At 31.3% G+C, this 16,281-nt stretch overlaps 2 protein-coding genes across 11 annotated transcripts; one reads left to right on the top strand and one right to left on the bottom strand.

The window, feature by feature from the left end:
- Positions 1–578: 578 nt before the first annotated feature.
- On the top strand, positions 579–3,313 carry MTPAP (mitochondrial poly(A) polymerase). The gene is made up of 7 exons (XM_035871272.2): positions 579–971; positions 1,168–1,358; positions 1,537–1,758; positions 1,830–2,039; positions 2,113–2,327; positions 2,388–2,608; positions 2,709–3,313. The coding sequence occupies exons 1-7, from the start codon at positions 818–820 to the stop codon at positions 3,251–3,253; spliced, it is 1,758 nt and encodes a 585-aa protein (XP_035727165.1). The 5' UTR covers positions 579–817; the 3' UTR covers positions 3,254–3,313.
- Positions 3,314–6,358: 3,045 nt separating this feature from the next.
- Positions 6,359–11,584, bottom strand: LOC118443791 (RING finger protein 207). 10 transcript variants are annotated; one of them, XM_035871268.2, is made up of 9 exons: positions 11,449–11,584; positions 11,104–11,336; positions 9,977–10,125; positions 9,082–9,866; positions 8,402–8,746; positions 8,016–8,298; positions 7,470–7,934; positions 7,109–7,386; positions 6,359–7,027 (listed from the first exon to the last, which is right to left on the bottom strand). In XM_035871268.2, exons 2-9 carry the CDS (start codon positions 11,313–11,315, stop codon positions 6,806–6,808), a joined length of 2,739 nt encoding a protein of 912 aa, XP_035727161.2. In that variant the 5' UTR covers positions 11,316–11,336; positions 11,449–11,584; the 3' UTR covers positions 6,359–6,805. The 10 variants fall into 10 exon arrangements, with proteins under 10 accessions (XP_035727161.2, XP_085516165.1, XP_085516168.1 ...); XM_085660039.1 differs by lacking the exon at positions 11,449–11,584 and adding exons at positions 10,298–10,366; positions 10,545–10,693 and having other exon boundaries at positions 6,359–7,386; positions 10,982–11,246; XM_085660042.1 differs by lacking the exons at positions 11,104–11,336; positions 11,449–11,584 and adding exons at positions 10,298–10,366; positions 10,545–10,682; positions 10,982–11,103 and having other exon boundaries at positions 6,359–7,386.
- Between the last annotated feature and the right edge of the window lie 4,697 nt (positions 11,585–16,281).

Genomic DNA, 16,281 nt, shown 5'->3' with positions numbered 1-16,281 from the left:
TCTATCTGTGTAGCCTTTGAAATCTGGACCCTCTTTTACCTTTGAAGATTCTCTTCTCGATATTCGAGACCCTTTCCTTTTCTTTTCCTTTCCTTTCCTTTCCTTTCCACTTTCTAATTTCAAATCTATTTAATTTCAATCGAAAGTTATTTCCCTAATGTCACTTTCTTCGTGAATTAATAAACTTATTATTAACCATAAAAAGTGTTAATGCAACACGCGATGGAATTTAATTGAAATTAAAAGTTATCGATTACACTTTAAAAGATTTGCAAATATTGGCTCTCTTTTTTTTCCAGGAAAGATTAATATTTTTTCTTTTTTTTTTCTTTTTTTTTTTTTAACTTTACATATATTCCAAGGATTGTCTCTTTTCTTTTTTTATTTTTTTTTTTCTTCTTTTTTTTTCCTTTAATGCCAGAAGCTGCGTGAAGCTTTGTGTATTTTTTTTCTTCTTCTTCTTCTTCCTTTTTTCTCACTTTTCTTTCTTTCGTTTGCGCATGTGCTATGGAAAAAAATATTGACCAGTGGTGCCATCTGTTAGAAAGCAAATTGATTTCATTCATGTGCAATTTATACGTCGATCATTTTCAGATTGAAAAATGTTCATTTTTAAAGTTTATTAATAATAGTTAAGAAATATTTTAATGTAAATTTATATCATTTATATAAGATATAAATAATCGTAGATAAAATTAAATCTGTTAAAAATATCGTTTCAGAATGTATATTAATAAAATAAAGTGATATATAATACGGGTTGTACATAGTCGTATCTATAAAGAAATTGTATCGTGTGTAAATTTTGTTATTTAAAATGGCATTGTATCGTGTTAATATGAATGTAACGCCCTTAATTTATAATACTTATTATAAATTCTGTATTAATATGAGCAAACTGGATTTTCTAAATGGACAATCAACAATAAAAAATAGACAATTTCCATTAAAATATATATCTACACAAAGGAGTAAGCAAATAAACATAACCTATGATTTGTTCTACAGTTTAGATAATATGCGAATTAGTTATTTATGAATGCTCATCAATTATTTACCACGTGATCAATTATTTATCAAATTTTCTTTTTTCATTTATTTATATTGAATGTTTATCATATATTATCAATTTTATTTGTTTGGTATTAACAATCATTTTTTTTATAGATGGTTCATTCAAGAAAACCATCTCAGAAATGTCTCATTTGCAAGAATACATAACAATGAGAAAATCTCAAGCATTAAGAAGTATATTAGTTCAAATTGAATCAATGAAATCATACAAAGATCTTATATCTTATTGTTATCAATTTGGTTCAGTGGCAAATGTATATTGTTATACGTTACCAAAACAACATGTAGGTTAAATATATTCAATTAATCTCTTATTATATATTTTTGTTTCATTATATTTAATGTTAGCATTCAACTATAATTTTATATTTATTGCTTGGCCTTTTTAGAATTTTATCTTATAATGATCATGTTAGAGAAATGTATTAAATTTTTGTAATTCATAATGAAAAATTATTTCAGCAATTTGTACTACTTGAATTTAAACAATTAAAAAGTGTTCAGGATATCTACGAAAATGCAACATATATAGATAATTATATTCCTAGTAGAACAAATGTTCTATGGTTTCGTAAGGTATCAAAGAACAATATAAAACTACAGTATAAATATTCTTTACCAATGTCTAAACCTCTATTATTCAAAGAGGATATTATTAGAGATTTAATCGCATCTTCGCCTTCGGTAAAATCTTTTACATTTTTAATTTACATATGATACATGTTAATATTTATTCTAATGCACATTATTTATAGATATCAGACCAAATGGTAACTTTATATAATGGATATAAATTAGACGAATTAGAAATAAGATTAAAATTTCAAACTATTGTTCAATTAGAACATTCTTTTGCCAGTTTATTTCCAAATATAATTATACATCCCTTTGGTTCTTTTATAAACGGTTTTGGAAAAAAACTGTCTGACCTTGATTTGATTCTTTTTATAGATGGTCTTAAAATAGTAAGTTTACAATAATAATAAGTTCTTGTGATCTTTGCAAAGTAAATATTAAAAATGGATTATTTTGTTATAGGAAAATTTATCAAGTAGATTGGTATTTCATGGAAAATCACCTATAATAAATGAAAAAGACAACATGCATGTACTTATGGGATTAATAGCAGATACCATGAAATACATTATACCTGGTATATGTAACGTAAGAAAAATTTTTAATGCAAGGGTTCCCATAATCAAATTTCAGAACTTATTCACATACACAGAGTGTGACTTGAGTATGAGTAATATGTAAGTTTTAAATATATTACTTTCTTTGAAAAACAATATTTTACATTCTTTTTTTTATAGCATTGCCACATATATGTCAGAGGTACTATTTTTATATGGTGAAATAGATAGTCGAGTGAAACCACTTATATTTACAATTCGAAAATGGGCAAAAGATAATAAATTAACGAATATCTATCCGGGAAAAACAATTACAAATTTTTCATTGACTCTATTAGTAATATTTTATTTACAAAAAATAAAGATATTACCTGTCATAAGTAAGATGACAACCTATTCAGGTAAAGTTCAACATAAGAAAGTTTGGTATATACAATCAAATATATTAATAATATTTTTTTTAAAATTATTTATTTTACTTGTGTTATTTATTTTTTACAGAAATAACAAATGAATATAAAAATAATCTAAAGAATGTATATATGCATTATTCATCAAATGATTCAATATCATATACGAATAATAATGCAAATTTAGAAAGTCTTTTAATAGATTTTTTTCAATTTTATATTGATTTTAATTTTAAAGCAAACCAAATTTGTTTGCAAACAGGTATTGCAATTGAATTGATGCATGATTCAGCAATGTATATACGTAATCCATTTGAAGAAGAGTTAAATGTTAGTAAAAATGTTAGTTTTAATGAAGTTCAACGGATAAAAACATTAATGTCAATAGCAATTACCAATCTTCGAAATACTCAACATTTAAAATCAAAAAAATGGGGTATTCTATCTATATTAAATTTTCCTGAAACACTAAGTAACAGTATTAATGTATCAGAAATACTTGATAAAGAAGTGAATAAGATAGAAACTAAAAATAATAAAGTTCTCCAAAGTCCTGAAGAAAAAAATGTGAGTGATACATTAAGTACAAATATTACGGATGTTACTATCAATAAAAATATTGTATCTCAAAAATAAAATAAATCTAAATATTGTTAATATCATTGTCTTATAAAGAACTGTGTAAAATATTGCATTATGCTATTTCTTTTTTACATTAATACGTAAGTTATGACATTGTAAAAATGTTAATATTAAAATATAATAAAACAATTTGTACAAATTAGTTTTACGTAGACATTAACGTGTATATAAAAAAAAGAAGGTAACTATTTTATGGCTATTCATCAATCTTAATTTGATAATTTAATATAGACGTAATTCTTGAACGATTTTGATGAATAAGTTCTTATTTCAAAAATAAAAATTTAAACAAGAATATGACTTTTCTGAATTTTTGTAAAAACTTTATTTTCTTAAAAAAAAAAAAAATAATAATAATAATAATCACTTCTGTTTATCTTAACAAAAAATCATTTGCATTACATATAATTTATTCAAAACAAACGAACAAGATTTGGTATCAAATTTTATAAATTATGTAATTCTCAAACAAGATATATACATAATATATCAAAATATACATTGAAAAAGACAAAATTGATTTTGCATCTGCTAATAGAAATGTCTTGATGAATTTAATGAAAGAAAGTGAATTGTTGTATGAAGTGTACTGCCTTTATATAAACAAAATTGATATAGTTTAGCTATTATGAACATATAAACATTACTGTCTCATGCTAACTCAATTGTTAGGTTAAGCATGAAAGAAGAAATGTAACCTATACAAACTTGTACATCAGTAATACGTTCATAGTCTTCATAGTGATGACAATAATGTTTCCCTATTACGCTTGTAGTTCATATTTTTTCCATATCTGTCGCTGAAATCACACACGCTTCGAATAAAAAATTGATGAGCACCTTCTGGACAAGCAGGTTATCTATATAATAACATACAAAATATCATTATGAGATTTTTTTATAAAAATAGTTCTATATACGTATATATTGTACATATATATAAAAAAAGAGATTCTGAATAAATAAATGATATACATACCTCAAGGGAAGGAAAGAGATAACAAACATTATAAACGAATTCGGATCAGAAACAATGTATTCCTTAATTTATATATTTTACTTTATCAGCATTTCGGTATTTTTTTTTTGTCATACATACTTATCGTTTACATTTGCTATAATTAAAACGTCCTTAAAGCCCCTCACGAAGACCATAACTTTGGTACTCTCGGTGAATCATTATAAGTTATAATAATACTTCCGGGCGACAATTTCCATGATTTATTGTAATCGAATGTTTACGATCTTTAATGCATTTACGTGTATATATATATATATATATTTCTTGTAAGTATGCGTGAGTATTATTTTTATATGACGACGAATAAATATATCATCGTTAAGAATCCTCTTATATCGCGCGATTCACTTGATCAAGAGGATACAATGAACATGAATTTTGGTATAATAATCAACGATTATCGATTACGAGTACGCTTATCGGATTAGGCTATTCTTTCGTGTCTTGAGTAACCTCAATTAAATTCGTAATGTACTTGTGGCTGGCAGTGTTGTTTACTAACTAATTTGTTTTACCCGACCAACCGAACTGTGCGACGCGCACTTCTCATATTAATTTTTATTAAACTGATAATCGACATGCACCCATTATTAAAAGTTTTATCAATGATTACTTCTATCAAATTTTATATGGCAGCTTTTCTAAATGTTTAACAATATTATTAATATCGATAAAATATCAATGTGCGGTGGTGTCGATCCATCAGCTCATTCCAATCTATCACCGTCTCTTTCTAGCATTCAAATCAAATCTTTTTAGAATTGGAGGGATAGGAAAGTTGTTTCAATTCTTCAAGCTCGATGGCGCGCACAGTTTCTTCGTAAACGTATCCTCTATTATAATACTAATCAACGCTCTAAATACAACAACCATTACTGGGAGATCGAGAATTAATGTTAATATAAGAGAGAATTATTCTCATCTTAAATATGAACCGATAATCATAAAATTGGTCAAAGTCATTTAATATATTTAAATAACAAAATATTTTTCTCACGTGTTATTATTTAAACTTATATTGGGCAAAAAAATCTCAAGAATATATATATATATATATATATATATATATATATATATATATATATATATATATATGCACTTATGTTTTTTGTTTGTCATAGAAAAATCATATTTATATTTATATTAAAAGTCAAATGTTAGAATGTTCAAAACATAAAATATATAACTTATTAAACCATTTTCATAATTATCGGTTCTCATATTCATATATATATATATATATATAAATCTTTTCGTCACTTTAAACTCTCTTTTTTTCCTCTTTTCCTAACGTTATTATTACTTTAAGTTATGGAAGAGATTATCTTTAATTATGTCCCAATAATAATAAAAGTTATAATCACCTTGCAGATATATCTTTGGGTTATCGATTTGGAATCCAATCATTTTGAAATATGTCTCCTCTTTGTAAAACGTATTATTTTTCTCGAAGTAATGAAAGGATTAAGTTAAAAGATCAAAAGAATATATCAATTTCTCGATAAAACGAGTTCCTTTGATAAATACCTCCCAGTGACGTTTCGAGCAACAAAAATTCTCTCGATCGACTTTACGTCTTACGTTTACGCGAATTCGATAGGATTAAAACATTTTCTACTTTGTATTTTAGTAATATGTCTCCATGTATTCAACCATTGGTATATACCTGTATCTATTTATGTATGTATGTATGTATATATGTATGTATGTATGTATTATGTATTATGTATGTATGTATGATGTATGTATTTATGTATGTATGTATGTATGTGTGTGTGTTGTATGTATATTGTATGTATGTATGTATGTATGTATATGTTGTATGTATATTGTATGTATATATGTATGTATGCATGTATGTATGTATGTATATGTGTTATATGTATATTATATATATATGTATGTATGTATGTATATATGTATGTTCTTTTACGTGTGTATCTTGCGCGTGTTTATACGTGTATGGATATATATATACATATATATTTATCGAGACGTGTTCAAAATCTTCGAAAAAACTTACGAAACGTTTTTCTTTGTTTGTTTGTTTTTTTTTCTTTTTTCCTCTTTTTCTCTCACTCTCTCTCTCTCTTTCTCTTTCTCTCTCTCTCTCTCTCTCTCTTTTTCTCTTTTTCTCTCTATCTCTCCCTTTCTCCCTCCCTTCTTAACAATACGTCTCGCGACTAACAACAAGTATATAATCACCAAAAAAGTTACAGCCTCTCGGACAATATCGTTCTAAATATTTCTCTAGGCTTTCATTATATTATTCCTCAGCACACTTTGAATTAATTTCAGAATCAATCATCGGTATCTACTTTTGAGGGTTTTAGAAATCGATAAATTGATATAGGTAGGAAAATGTAATGATTGGAAGAAGACAATTCGGAAAGAAAGAAAGAAAGAAAAAAGAAAAAGAAAAAGAAAAAAAAAAGAAAAAAAAAGAGATTCGAAAATTGAATTTCATTATTTTTCTTCTTCATAAGGACGTGTGTTCATTTCGATAGTTCAACTCCCTTCAATCCTTAATTCGTCTTGCTCTTACGATGATGACGATGATGATGAAGAAGATGTTGGCGCAGATGCGATCTGGTTTCGTGTACCGCAGCAACCAACGTTCGTACAGCTTCCTCGTGACCCTCAAAGCTATCTGCTCTTTTAAGTTGTCCCAAGGAGGAGGATGCAGCTTCACCGGGTCCGCTTCTTTTGCTCTTTGGTCGAGGAAAGGTTTCCCAGGAACGCTGCTTCTGCACCAGAGATGACGACGTAGGTGTTGATCCAATCAAAACAACGAATGTTTTCCTGGCATCCTGCGAGGTTTGACCTACCGTCCCGTCAACGATGCTCGATCTTCTGCTACCGGAACCGGTTGTACTTAGGCTGTCACAGCTGGCACGTCTGCGTCTTCGTACATCACTAGGAGTCTTCTCATCCGCATAGAAGACATCCTCGGAGTCGCTGGCCGGATACACCTTTGTACCTTTCCCACTGGATATCTGTTGTTGCTCGTCAGGTGGTATAGGATGTACTTGCGCTTGGACTCGTTTTTTAGCCTCGCCCATGCTAGAAGCTTCGGAAATTCGTTGATATTCCCCCTCATCTCCACCTTTTAACGGCGACGATAGAAAGCTTTGAAATTCTATATAAAATCGTTAAATCTTCTTAACTTGAGGTATCATTTGTTTTTACCTGATTGATGCGACTGTGTTTGTTGTTGCTGTTGTTGTTGCTGTTGTTGTTGTTGTTGTTGTTGTTGTTGCTGTTGTTGTTGCTGTTGCTGTTGCTGTTGACTATCCGTACATCTTTCTGGTTGATCGAGTGCCTCAGCGGACGTGTCACCGGTTGCACTTTTCAAGGAACGATACAACGATCGAACCTTACTACTCGATGAATGTCCTGGTGGTGTTTTAGGTTTCGTACCATCCGGTGATTTTCTTGAACGTCGGCTTTGACTACGATCTCGACTACCGTCATCTCTTCCGGGTGATTTCTTACGATCCTCTTTCGTTCTAGCTTTTTCAATGAGCTCTCTCAGGACTCCTCTTTTCGGATCAGAAGATTTGGCGGTACCATATACAACTATGTTACCGCTAGAGTCTAATACGGCACCGACGCTTGACGGTGTCCGACAACGTGTCGGCATTTCTTTCGTTTCTAGAAAATCAAGATCAATATTGTTGTTTAAAAAGAGATTACCGATGAACAATTCGAATCGTCGATTAGTTATTTTTATACCCTTCATGTAAAGAGCGTTGTCAGCACTGATCATAGTACCTCGTGGATGACGATGATCCTTAGTCGGTGCTTGAGTTTGCGACTGAGGTGGTTCCTGCATCTGTAAGCGAGCTAAGTGATCTAATAAAGCTTGCAGATGTTGATTACTGGAAGCATCCGAAGCAGCCATGCTCACTTCGCCTGCGGAAACTCCTGTAGAAAATGATTTCACGAATGGTTCCAATTGCTGTGTAAGACTTTGTAATTGTTTCACTTCGCTCCTTAAAGATAGAATATCGTCCATCTATAAAAGAAATCTGTTGTTTATAAAATCTAGAAGGAAAAGAATTTTCAAAGTAGAATTTGAAATATGGATATTTTTTTTTTTTTTTTTGAAATATATACACCTGAGAATGAAAAATTTCTTTCTCTATATGAATCCTACACAATTGTTCTTCCCACAAAGCGTCAAAAACGTTTCTCAATCGTTCTAATTCTAACTGATGATGTTCCAATTGTTGTTCCAACACGCGACAATCTCTCGCCACATGTTCATAACGCGTACCCACAGGCGGTGTATTCGCTCTTCTAAGTAGTGCGACGTCTCGATGAAGTTCTCCTAAACGTTCTTTCACCGTCATCAGTTGTTGACTTAGCTCTTTCAATTGGGTATCGAAGGTGCGACAATGGTTGGAAAATGGCCCACTGTCACTTCCGTTCTTCGGCTGGATTCTCTGAGCAGACTTGCTGCTCTGTTAGAAAAATGTATTCCTGATATAATGATAAAGCTTACTATGATTTACCACAATAGAGTTACAGTAATTGTGTTCACTGGCTACAATATATCCGACTACCGTTCTCTATTACCGAACAAAACATTGAGAGCCTGGTGTAGCCAATGCGCTACAAAAAAGTTTCTTTCTAATATATCTACAAGCTACCACGACATTTTCAAAACAAACATCATAGTAAATCCTGTAAACAAAAGTACTTACACAGAATTGTGCGCGAGAAATGCAGTGAAAAACAAACTTGTAATGTAAAATTAAAAATAGGTATCGATGCAAAATGAAGTGTTTATAAGTACCTGTATAACCTGCGGTTCCTGTTGGGTCATCGTATGAGTCTGATCGTACAATGATTCTTTCGGCGTTTGTACCTGACCAATGAAAGGCTGTAACGTACGAGCAAAATCGCTTCTATAATTTATTTTCAAATGAGCAGCAAGTAGAGGAGGTCTTGTAGGATGTCCAAGTTGAGCTACGCGACTCAATCTTTCGAGCATGGGATGTGCGAGTTCAAGAAATTGATATTTCGTCGCACCACTTGTAAAAGCCGTACACAGCATTAAATGCATCTGTAATATTGGAAGTGCACTACCCAAGGATAGCAATCGAGTCCGAATCATTCTTTCCTTTATTTCAAATTGACGCTGAAGTTCCGTGAGAACGGATGCGTGAGTTTTAGTAATCGCTTCTTGCATTCCTTGACAGAATGAATTTAATGCGCGTTTTTCTGATTCCAGGCTATGCCGTAATTCATCCAATTGTGACTTTAATGCCAAAACTCCATCTCTTACGCCTGCCTGCAATTCGCAAATTGAATTTGCTGCTCTTTCCATTTTTTTTGAAGCTTGTTGCCAAGCACTTTCGATGTCCACGCAATGTAATCGAGCGTCTACCGGTGTATCACGAAAACAAGTTGCACAAAGCATGCATTTGGCGCTTTGACAATACATGATGTACTGCTCCCCATGAGAAGGACAACGACGTTGAGTATCTTTTGCACATTTACTCATATGTACCACCTCATGAGAGGAGAACATTTTTGCACGATGTGTATGCTCTCTGCAATGAGTACATAGTGCTTGCCCTATAAATTAATATATCTATATTGAGTGATGCTATAATATATTTTTATAATATATTTTTGCTTGTAGAAAATAACATTAAATAATAATTAAATATTTTATAAGAAAATACCACATGTTGTGCAGAAGAACATAGTAGATTTGTCTCGCTTATCACAATTGGCACATGGTGGATTTTCAGAATTAGCTAGTTCTACTAGTTGACGTATCAACTGATCCGGTGGTGGTAATTGTGCACCCTCTTTAAGTTGTGTTTGTTGCCTGTAAATATAAAAATATTAATATTTTATAATAATAATGAGATAGAATAGAAGTGAACAATCAATAGATGAAATTTGTGCAAACTGGAAGAATATTATTTTAAATATGTAATCTTTCAAAAATGTAAAAAATAACAATTTTATAAACTCATAATAAAACATGCACAACTAACTTTAATCTTCTTAATTGAATCTTTCAAATTGAATCGAATAAAAACTTCAATATCATGGATGAACTCCGTCTGGATAAGGATTAAAAGCTGATCAAAAAATTGTACTAGAAAATAATGAATGCAACACCTATATCATGAAATAAATCACAGATATGCAGACAATAAAGAATGTCACTGTAACATCATGAATGGGTACATGCAATTAGATAGAAGACAATAAGAACAGTAGACAATGAATTCCACACACTTCTCTCTAGTTTGATAGAGATGCAGCACCAAACATATTGATTGAGTATCGATCAACACTGTATTTACTCTGCTCTACACAATGTGTGAATGTAGGTAAACATCTCATAGGCGTGCTACAACCAGGTATCAGTAATACCTAAACAGATACTGCAAAATAAGTATTTGAATGTTTGTTGTAGAAAAATTTCAAGATTATTTCATAAAACATTTTTAACATGCAAAAATAACATTTAACATGGATCAAGAATAAAAAAAAAAAACGACGCTTATATACTATAGATGTGATATATACCTAATTAGAAAAATCTTCAAAGTATAAACCATTAAAATGTTATTGCTATGAAAGGACAAGAGAGAAAGCTTTCGGTGCATTTTTAAGTGAACGAAATATAATAAATAAAAGGAATACTTTGGATTATTTTACTTGCAACGTACACAGCGATTCTTAAAGTCAGCAGGCCAGCACGAAGCATGCAGAAACTGCTTGTTCGGGATGAGCGTAGATCCCACGAATATCCTAAGGGTAGGGCCATGCAATAACAGACGTTGTTAACTACCCGCAGATGGGACAGGTGACTTTTCCGTCGAGATGAGGGCCACGTATACAGCGGGCGCAGAACGTATGAAAGCAGGAGAGCAGGCAAGGCTCGTTGTAATAATCATGACAGACACCACAGACTAATGGATTCCTGGGGACAACGGCATCGACTCCGGACGTGGCATTGTTCTCGCCGACCCCGTCGACAGCCACCGACCCGGAGCTCGCCATTCTCCGCGAACCGACGGTCACCTGGAAGAAGTCAAATTTCCAAGTATACCAATTTCCACCCTCGATGAATTTCTTCGTTCTCCGAGGAAGTGTCTCGTCGTTAGAAATATGTTAAATTAACAAAGATGTTTACCCCCAAGACCGTTGGCCCGCCCGCCGCAGAGAATCACGATGGGATGGTTTATCGGCTCGTCATTCTGACGTAGTACGGTGCCAACCCCGTTTGCGCCTGACGATCGGCCCTGACGTCATTGGGGCGCCCACCAATCTCTCCCTCTACCCGCATAGAAGGCGCACGCATACACCGCCTGAAGGGCCATAGGCGCCGATCGTGCACCACCCTAAGGATACCTTTTAACGTCTGATCAACGTTCTTGCTAAATACCATCCATATTATCTTCTCCTTTATATCAATTATTTTCTAAGCTCATTCATTTATTTCTTAAATTCTAACATCTATTAAGTTAGATTTAGATTCAAGTTATTGATCGACTATATCTTCTTTTTTTTTAGAGTTTTCAATTATTTACAATCCTTTCGAGCCATCTTCGTAAAAAGAAACAAGATATTTTACTTCTTATTCACTATAACATACGATATATTAGACGAAATATTAGATTTTTTTTTTTTTCAATATTTTCTCTATTTAATTATATTAACTATTCAAATAGACTTCACCGCAATGATATATATATATATATATATATATATATCGTTAAAGTTTTAACAGATTAAAGTGTGAACAGGATAAAAAAAAATATTTGAAAGAGCCGCGCCTATGCGAAGGACAAGGTTGTGTACGTGCAGAGGCTCGTTCACGCAGGGTTATCGTGTGAGTGCGCAGGAGGAGACAGCAACCCCTTGTCGTCTCCTCCGAGCTCTTTCCGCACCCCTGCAGACATAGCCCTATATGCGACTTACATATATATATATATATATATATATATATATATATATATATATATATATACATATATAGAAATGTGCACGAATTTACGTGGACAAAAGTGTTAGTAACATAGCGAGACGAGTCTTTGCCGTTTGGCGAAAGCATCCAGCGTGCATGACGCATATGAAAAAAGAAATAGATCACATGTATATACATAGTATATATGCATATATATATATATATATATATATATATATATATATATATGTCATATATATATATATGAATTCGGATATTCTTTTGTATTTCTCAGCTCTTTATGTCTGGCGTTTCGTCGTTCGCTACAGTAGTAGGGTGTTCGAAAAATTCGTAATAAAAATTCGATATTAAAAATGAAACGATGAAATTCTGAAAGATATAAAAATATCATGTTCTTTGTAACTAGGGGCTTTCCAAATAATTCTATATATATCTATGTATGTATTACATGTATATACGTATACATATATATGTGTGTATGTATATATATAGCACGACTAAAATGTTACACCAGATTTGTCTTGCTCTCGATTTGCTCAACCCCTATAGTCTTGCCCTTTTAACCTATAAAAGAAGGTCCTTAAGGGCGCCGCCTACTTGTAGATGCGCCACGCGCATTTAATGCGGTTATGCAAATTTTTTCCTTTCGCCCGCTATTTTAACTATTTTTCGTTTAATATTTAACAAATCGTTGAAAAAAATTAAAGTCGAAAATGAATTTTTTTTCATGTTGACTTCCTTATCCATGATTAATAATAACTGTTTGGAGTGCTTGCAAACAAAAGAAAAGATAAAAAGAAAGAAAGAAATATTGAAACAAAATGTTGCTTGGACGAATACAGAAGCATATACATACATGCATAAGAGAGACATTAGTATGGTCTCTTTAAAAATAGTTTAAATGAGACGGGTGATAAACGCTTTACGTCGAGATCTCACAAACATATTGTAATATTATACGATACCTACACTTTGTGTTTATTGCGACTGAAGGAATATCTTTAAAAGACTTCAGGAAGATTTTAAATTACATCGTTGCTCGCGCCGTTGAAATCCCAGAAGTATTATCGTATAGACAAATACGTCTCATACATATATACATATATGTATATCTCGCAATCCGTTATTGCTCCGATAAAGTACAGTCTCTTTAGATAGATTTTACACGTTTCTGTTACAGATATTAAGCTGTCAAGCATATATAAATATATGCATACATACACACACACACACACACATATATATATATACATATAATACAAAAGATAAAATAAAATAGTACGTACCGATCAATATCGTTTCTTTAAAAAATTCACACCTTCTTTCTATCTTTGACATTATCGTTTCCGGTATTACGCAGTGAAATTCAGGAAAAGTTAAAAATAAACAAACTTTCGACCTATCTTTTCTAGATATTATATAGATATATCATGTTCTTTTATGGGTACATGCGATACCAAAATATTATACGGCCCTGAGTAAATTGCTGACCCTCCAACGGGTCAGTGGGCGCCAATTCTACGACCCTCCTCCTTCCTTTCCTGGCAACCGCAATATGCTTTTCCTCGAACCATACACCTGCTCTTCAATGTACGAAAAATCTAATAACTAATGAGGACTATATATATGTATATATATGTCAGAGAAAGCAATATCTGATCTTCATCAATTTTATCGATTTTAAGTACATTATTTTTTTTTCACAAATGTTTATAAAATCCTTAAGACTTATATGCAATGAAATTGATTTAGTTCTTTCTTTTTTTTAATCGAATCAAAAAATTAGGCAAATCTCAGAGAAATAAAATAGATTGGGAAATATTTATCTTACATCCTCTGGCACTACTTTTTCATTTTCAAAAATATTCTTATGTAATCTAAAGTACCTGAGAACCGTCGCGATGAAGCGGCAAATACCAAATGACAGATGTTGATCTTTCGAATAAACGATTATTGGAGAGAAATCTGGTGCAGCTGGAGAACGCTTCTCTCTCTTTCTCTCTCTCTTTCTCTCTTTCTCTCTTCCTTTTTCTCTCTGTCTGTTTCTGATACCGTGCCAAGCGCTCGAACCGTCTACCGAATAATTACGAAAGGAATTCTATTTCATCTTTTTTCTTTCCCCCTTGTTTCCTAGAAAAACGTTCAAAAGAAGATCGTTAACGAGGAAAAGTTCTTTTTTTATTTTTCTTTTTTGTCTTTTTTTTTCTTTTTTTTTTATTTTTATTTTTACCCTCCTTTCCACCCTAATCCTCCGCCCCCCTCCCTCCCGCCAGAGAAAGAAATAAATCAATTATCCAACATTTTTAACGCTAGTGAGGAGAAAATATTGAAATCAGCGTAGTATTTTCACGATATATTTTCTTCACGTTTCTGTAAAATGTAATAAAAAGAGAAAAAGAAAAAAAAAAGAAGAAGAAAATTAAGAAATATAGAAATTATATTTTATTTTATAGGCACCATTTTCTCAATCGTCCAATACGTTCCGATTACGGTGTAAAATGTAAATTACGTCAAGTGCTGTGTAAAATGAAAATGTGAAGGAAAAAACTACTGATAAATAGAAATATTTTAGGTACAATTTTATCGTACAATTTTAAATACGTCCCGATGGTGTTAAATTTGATTAAGCAAAGTACTCCGTGCAATGCAAAAGGAAACAAAATAAATCAAATATACAAACGTTACATAGTATTTTAGACGCCATTTCTTTTTTTTTTCTTTTTTTGCCATCAATCTTACCGTCCCGACGGTATAAAATGTAACTAAAATATAATTAAAATGTAACTACGCAAAGTATTCTGTAAAATGAAATGTAAAAGAAAATAGAAAAACATCAGAGAAAATTATAAAAGTTATATTATACTTTAGATACTCTTTTTTTTTCTCACATGCATTTAGTCACGTTCCGACGATGTTAAATGTAATTACGAAAATTACTGTCTAAAACAAAATTCAAAAGAAAACAAAAAACTAAATCGAAAAATACAAAAAATTATATTACATTTTAGACGTCACTTTTTTTTTTCCTGATGCATTCAATAAATCCGAATGGCGTAAAATGTAACTGAACAAAAGTATTATATCAAAACTGACATTCAAAAGAAAAGCAAATAAATTGAAAAATAGACGAATTATATATTAAACTTTTTAGGCGTCATTTTCTTCTCGTGCATACAATACGTTCCGACGATATAAAATATAACTATGAGAAGTGTTGAATAAAATCCCATTAATGATAAGGAAAAGAAAAGAAGAAGAAAAAAAAAAAAAAAAGAAAAATGAAATTAAGAAATAGAAAAATTATACTTTAGCCGTCATTTTTTCCTGCATATAATACGTACCAACAGTAGTGTAAAATGTATCTACGTAAAATAGCTGTATTTCGTAAGTTTATACAAAGCATCATTAACGAGGAAGCAAAATTATGGTTTTGAGTTCGTTGTACGGAAGTTGCAGTATATTTTCTATTTATAGACTGTCTCTCTCTCTCTCTCTCTCTCTCTCTCTCTCTCTCAGTGGAACGCGCGTCCATTATTTGAAAGTTAGTTAACCGGAGGCGCCTGCGACTCTTTTCTTCTTCTTTCTATACGATTTTGTTGCGTCGTAGTTCTCTCTCTCTCTCTCTCTCTCTCTATATATATATATATATATATATATATATATACTTTTTCATCCACAAAACGAAAGATATTCACCGAGTATGTTTCTTCATTTGGTTATTTTTCATCGAAATGATAAAAAAAGCTTCTTTTATCAAACGAAGTGAGAAATATTCTTTAAACTTTTGGAAGAGACAAATAGATCATAATTATCAACGTTAATCATTTTTTTAAATCTTTTTTTTTTCTCCTTAATTTTTTTCTACTTCTGCCATTGTTATATTCTGCCATATATATATATATGGTTCGAAAAGTGATCTTTCAATTTGATCGTACAATTTTAACGATTCAGTTGTTTTAATGAGAAATAATTTTTAATTTACGTATTAAGACATCTAATTAAAAATTCTACTAGAATATTTTTTCGAATTATGTTTTT

This window comes from Vespa mandarinia, chromosome 1 (genome assembly GCF_050613455.1).
Source record: "Vespa mandarinia isolate Hongniang chromosome 1, ASM5061345v1, whole genome shotgun sequence".
In the NCBI taxonomy this organism is placed as follows: domain Eukaryota; kingdom Metazoa; phylum Arthropoda; class Insecta; order Hymenoptera; family Vespidae; genus Vespa; species Vespa mandarinia.
This window is presented reverse-complemented; position numbering and strand designations above follow the sequence as displayed.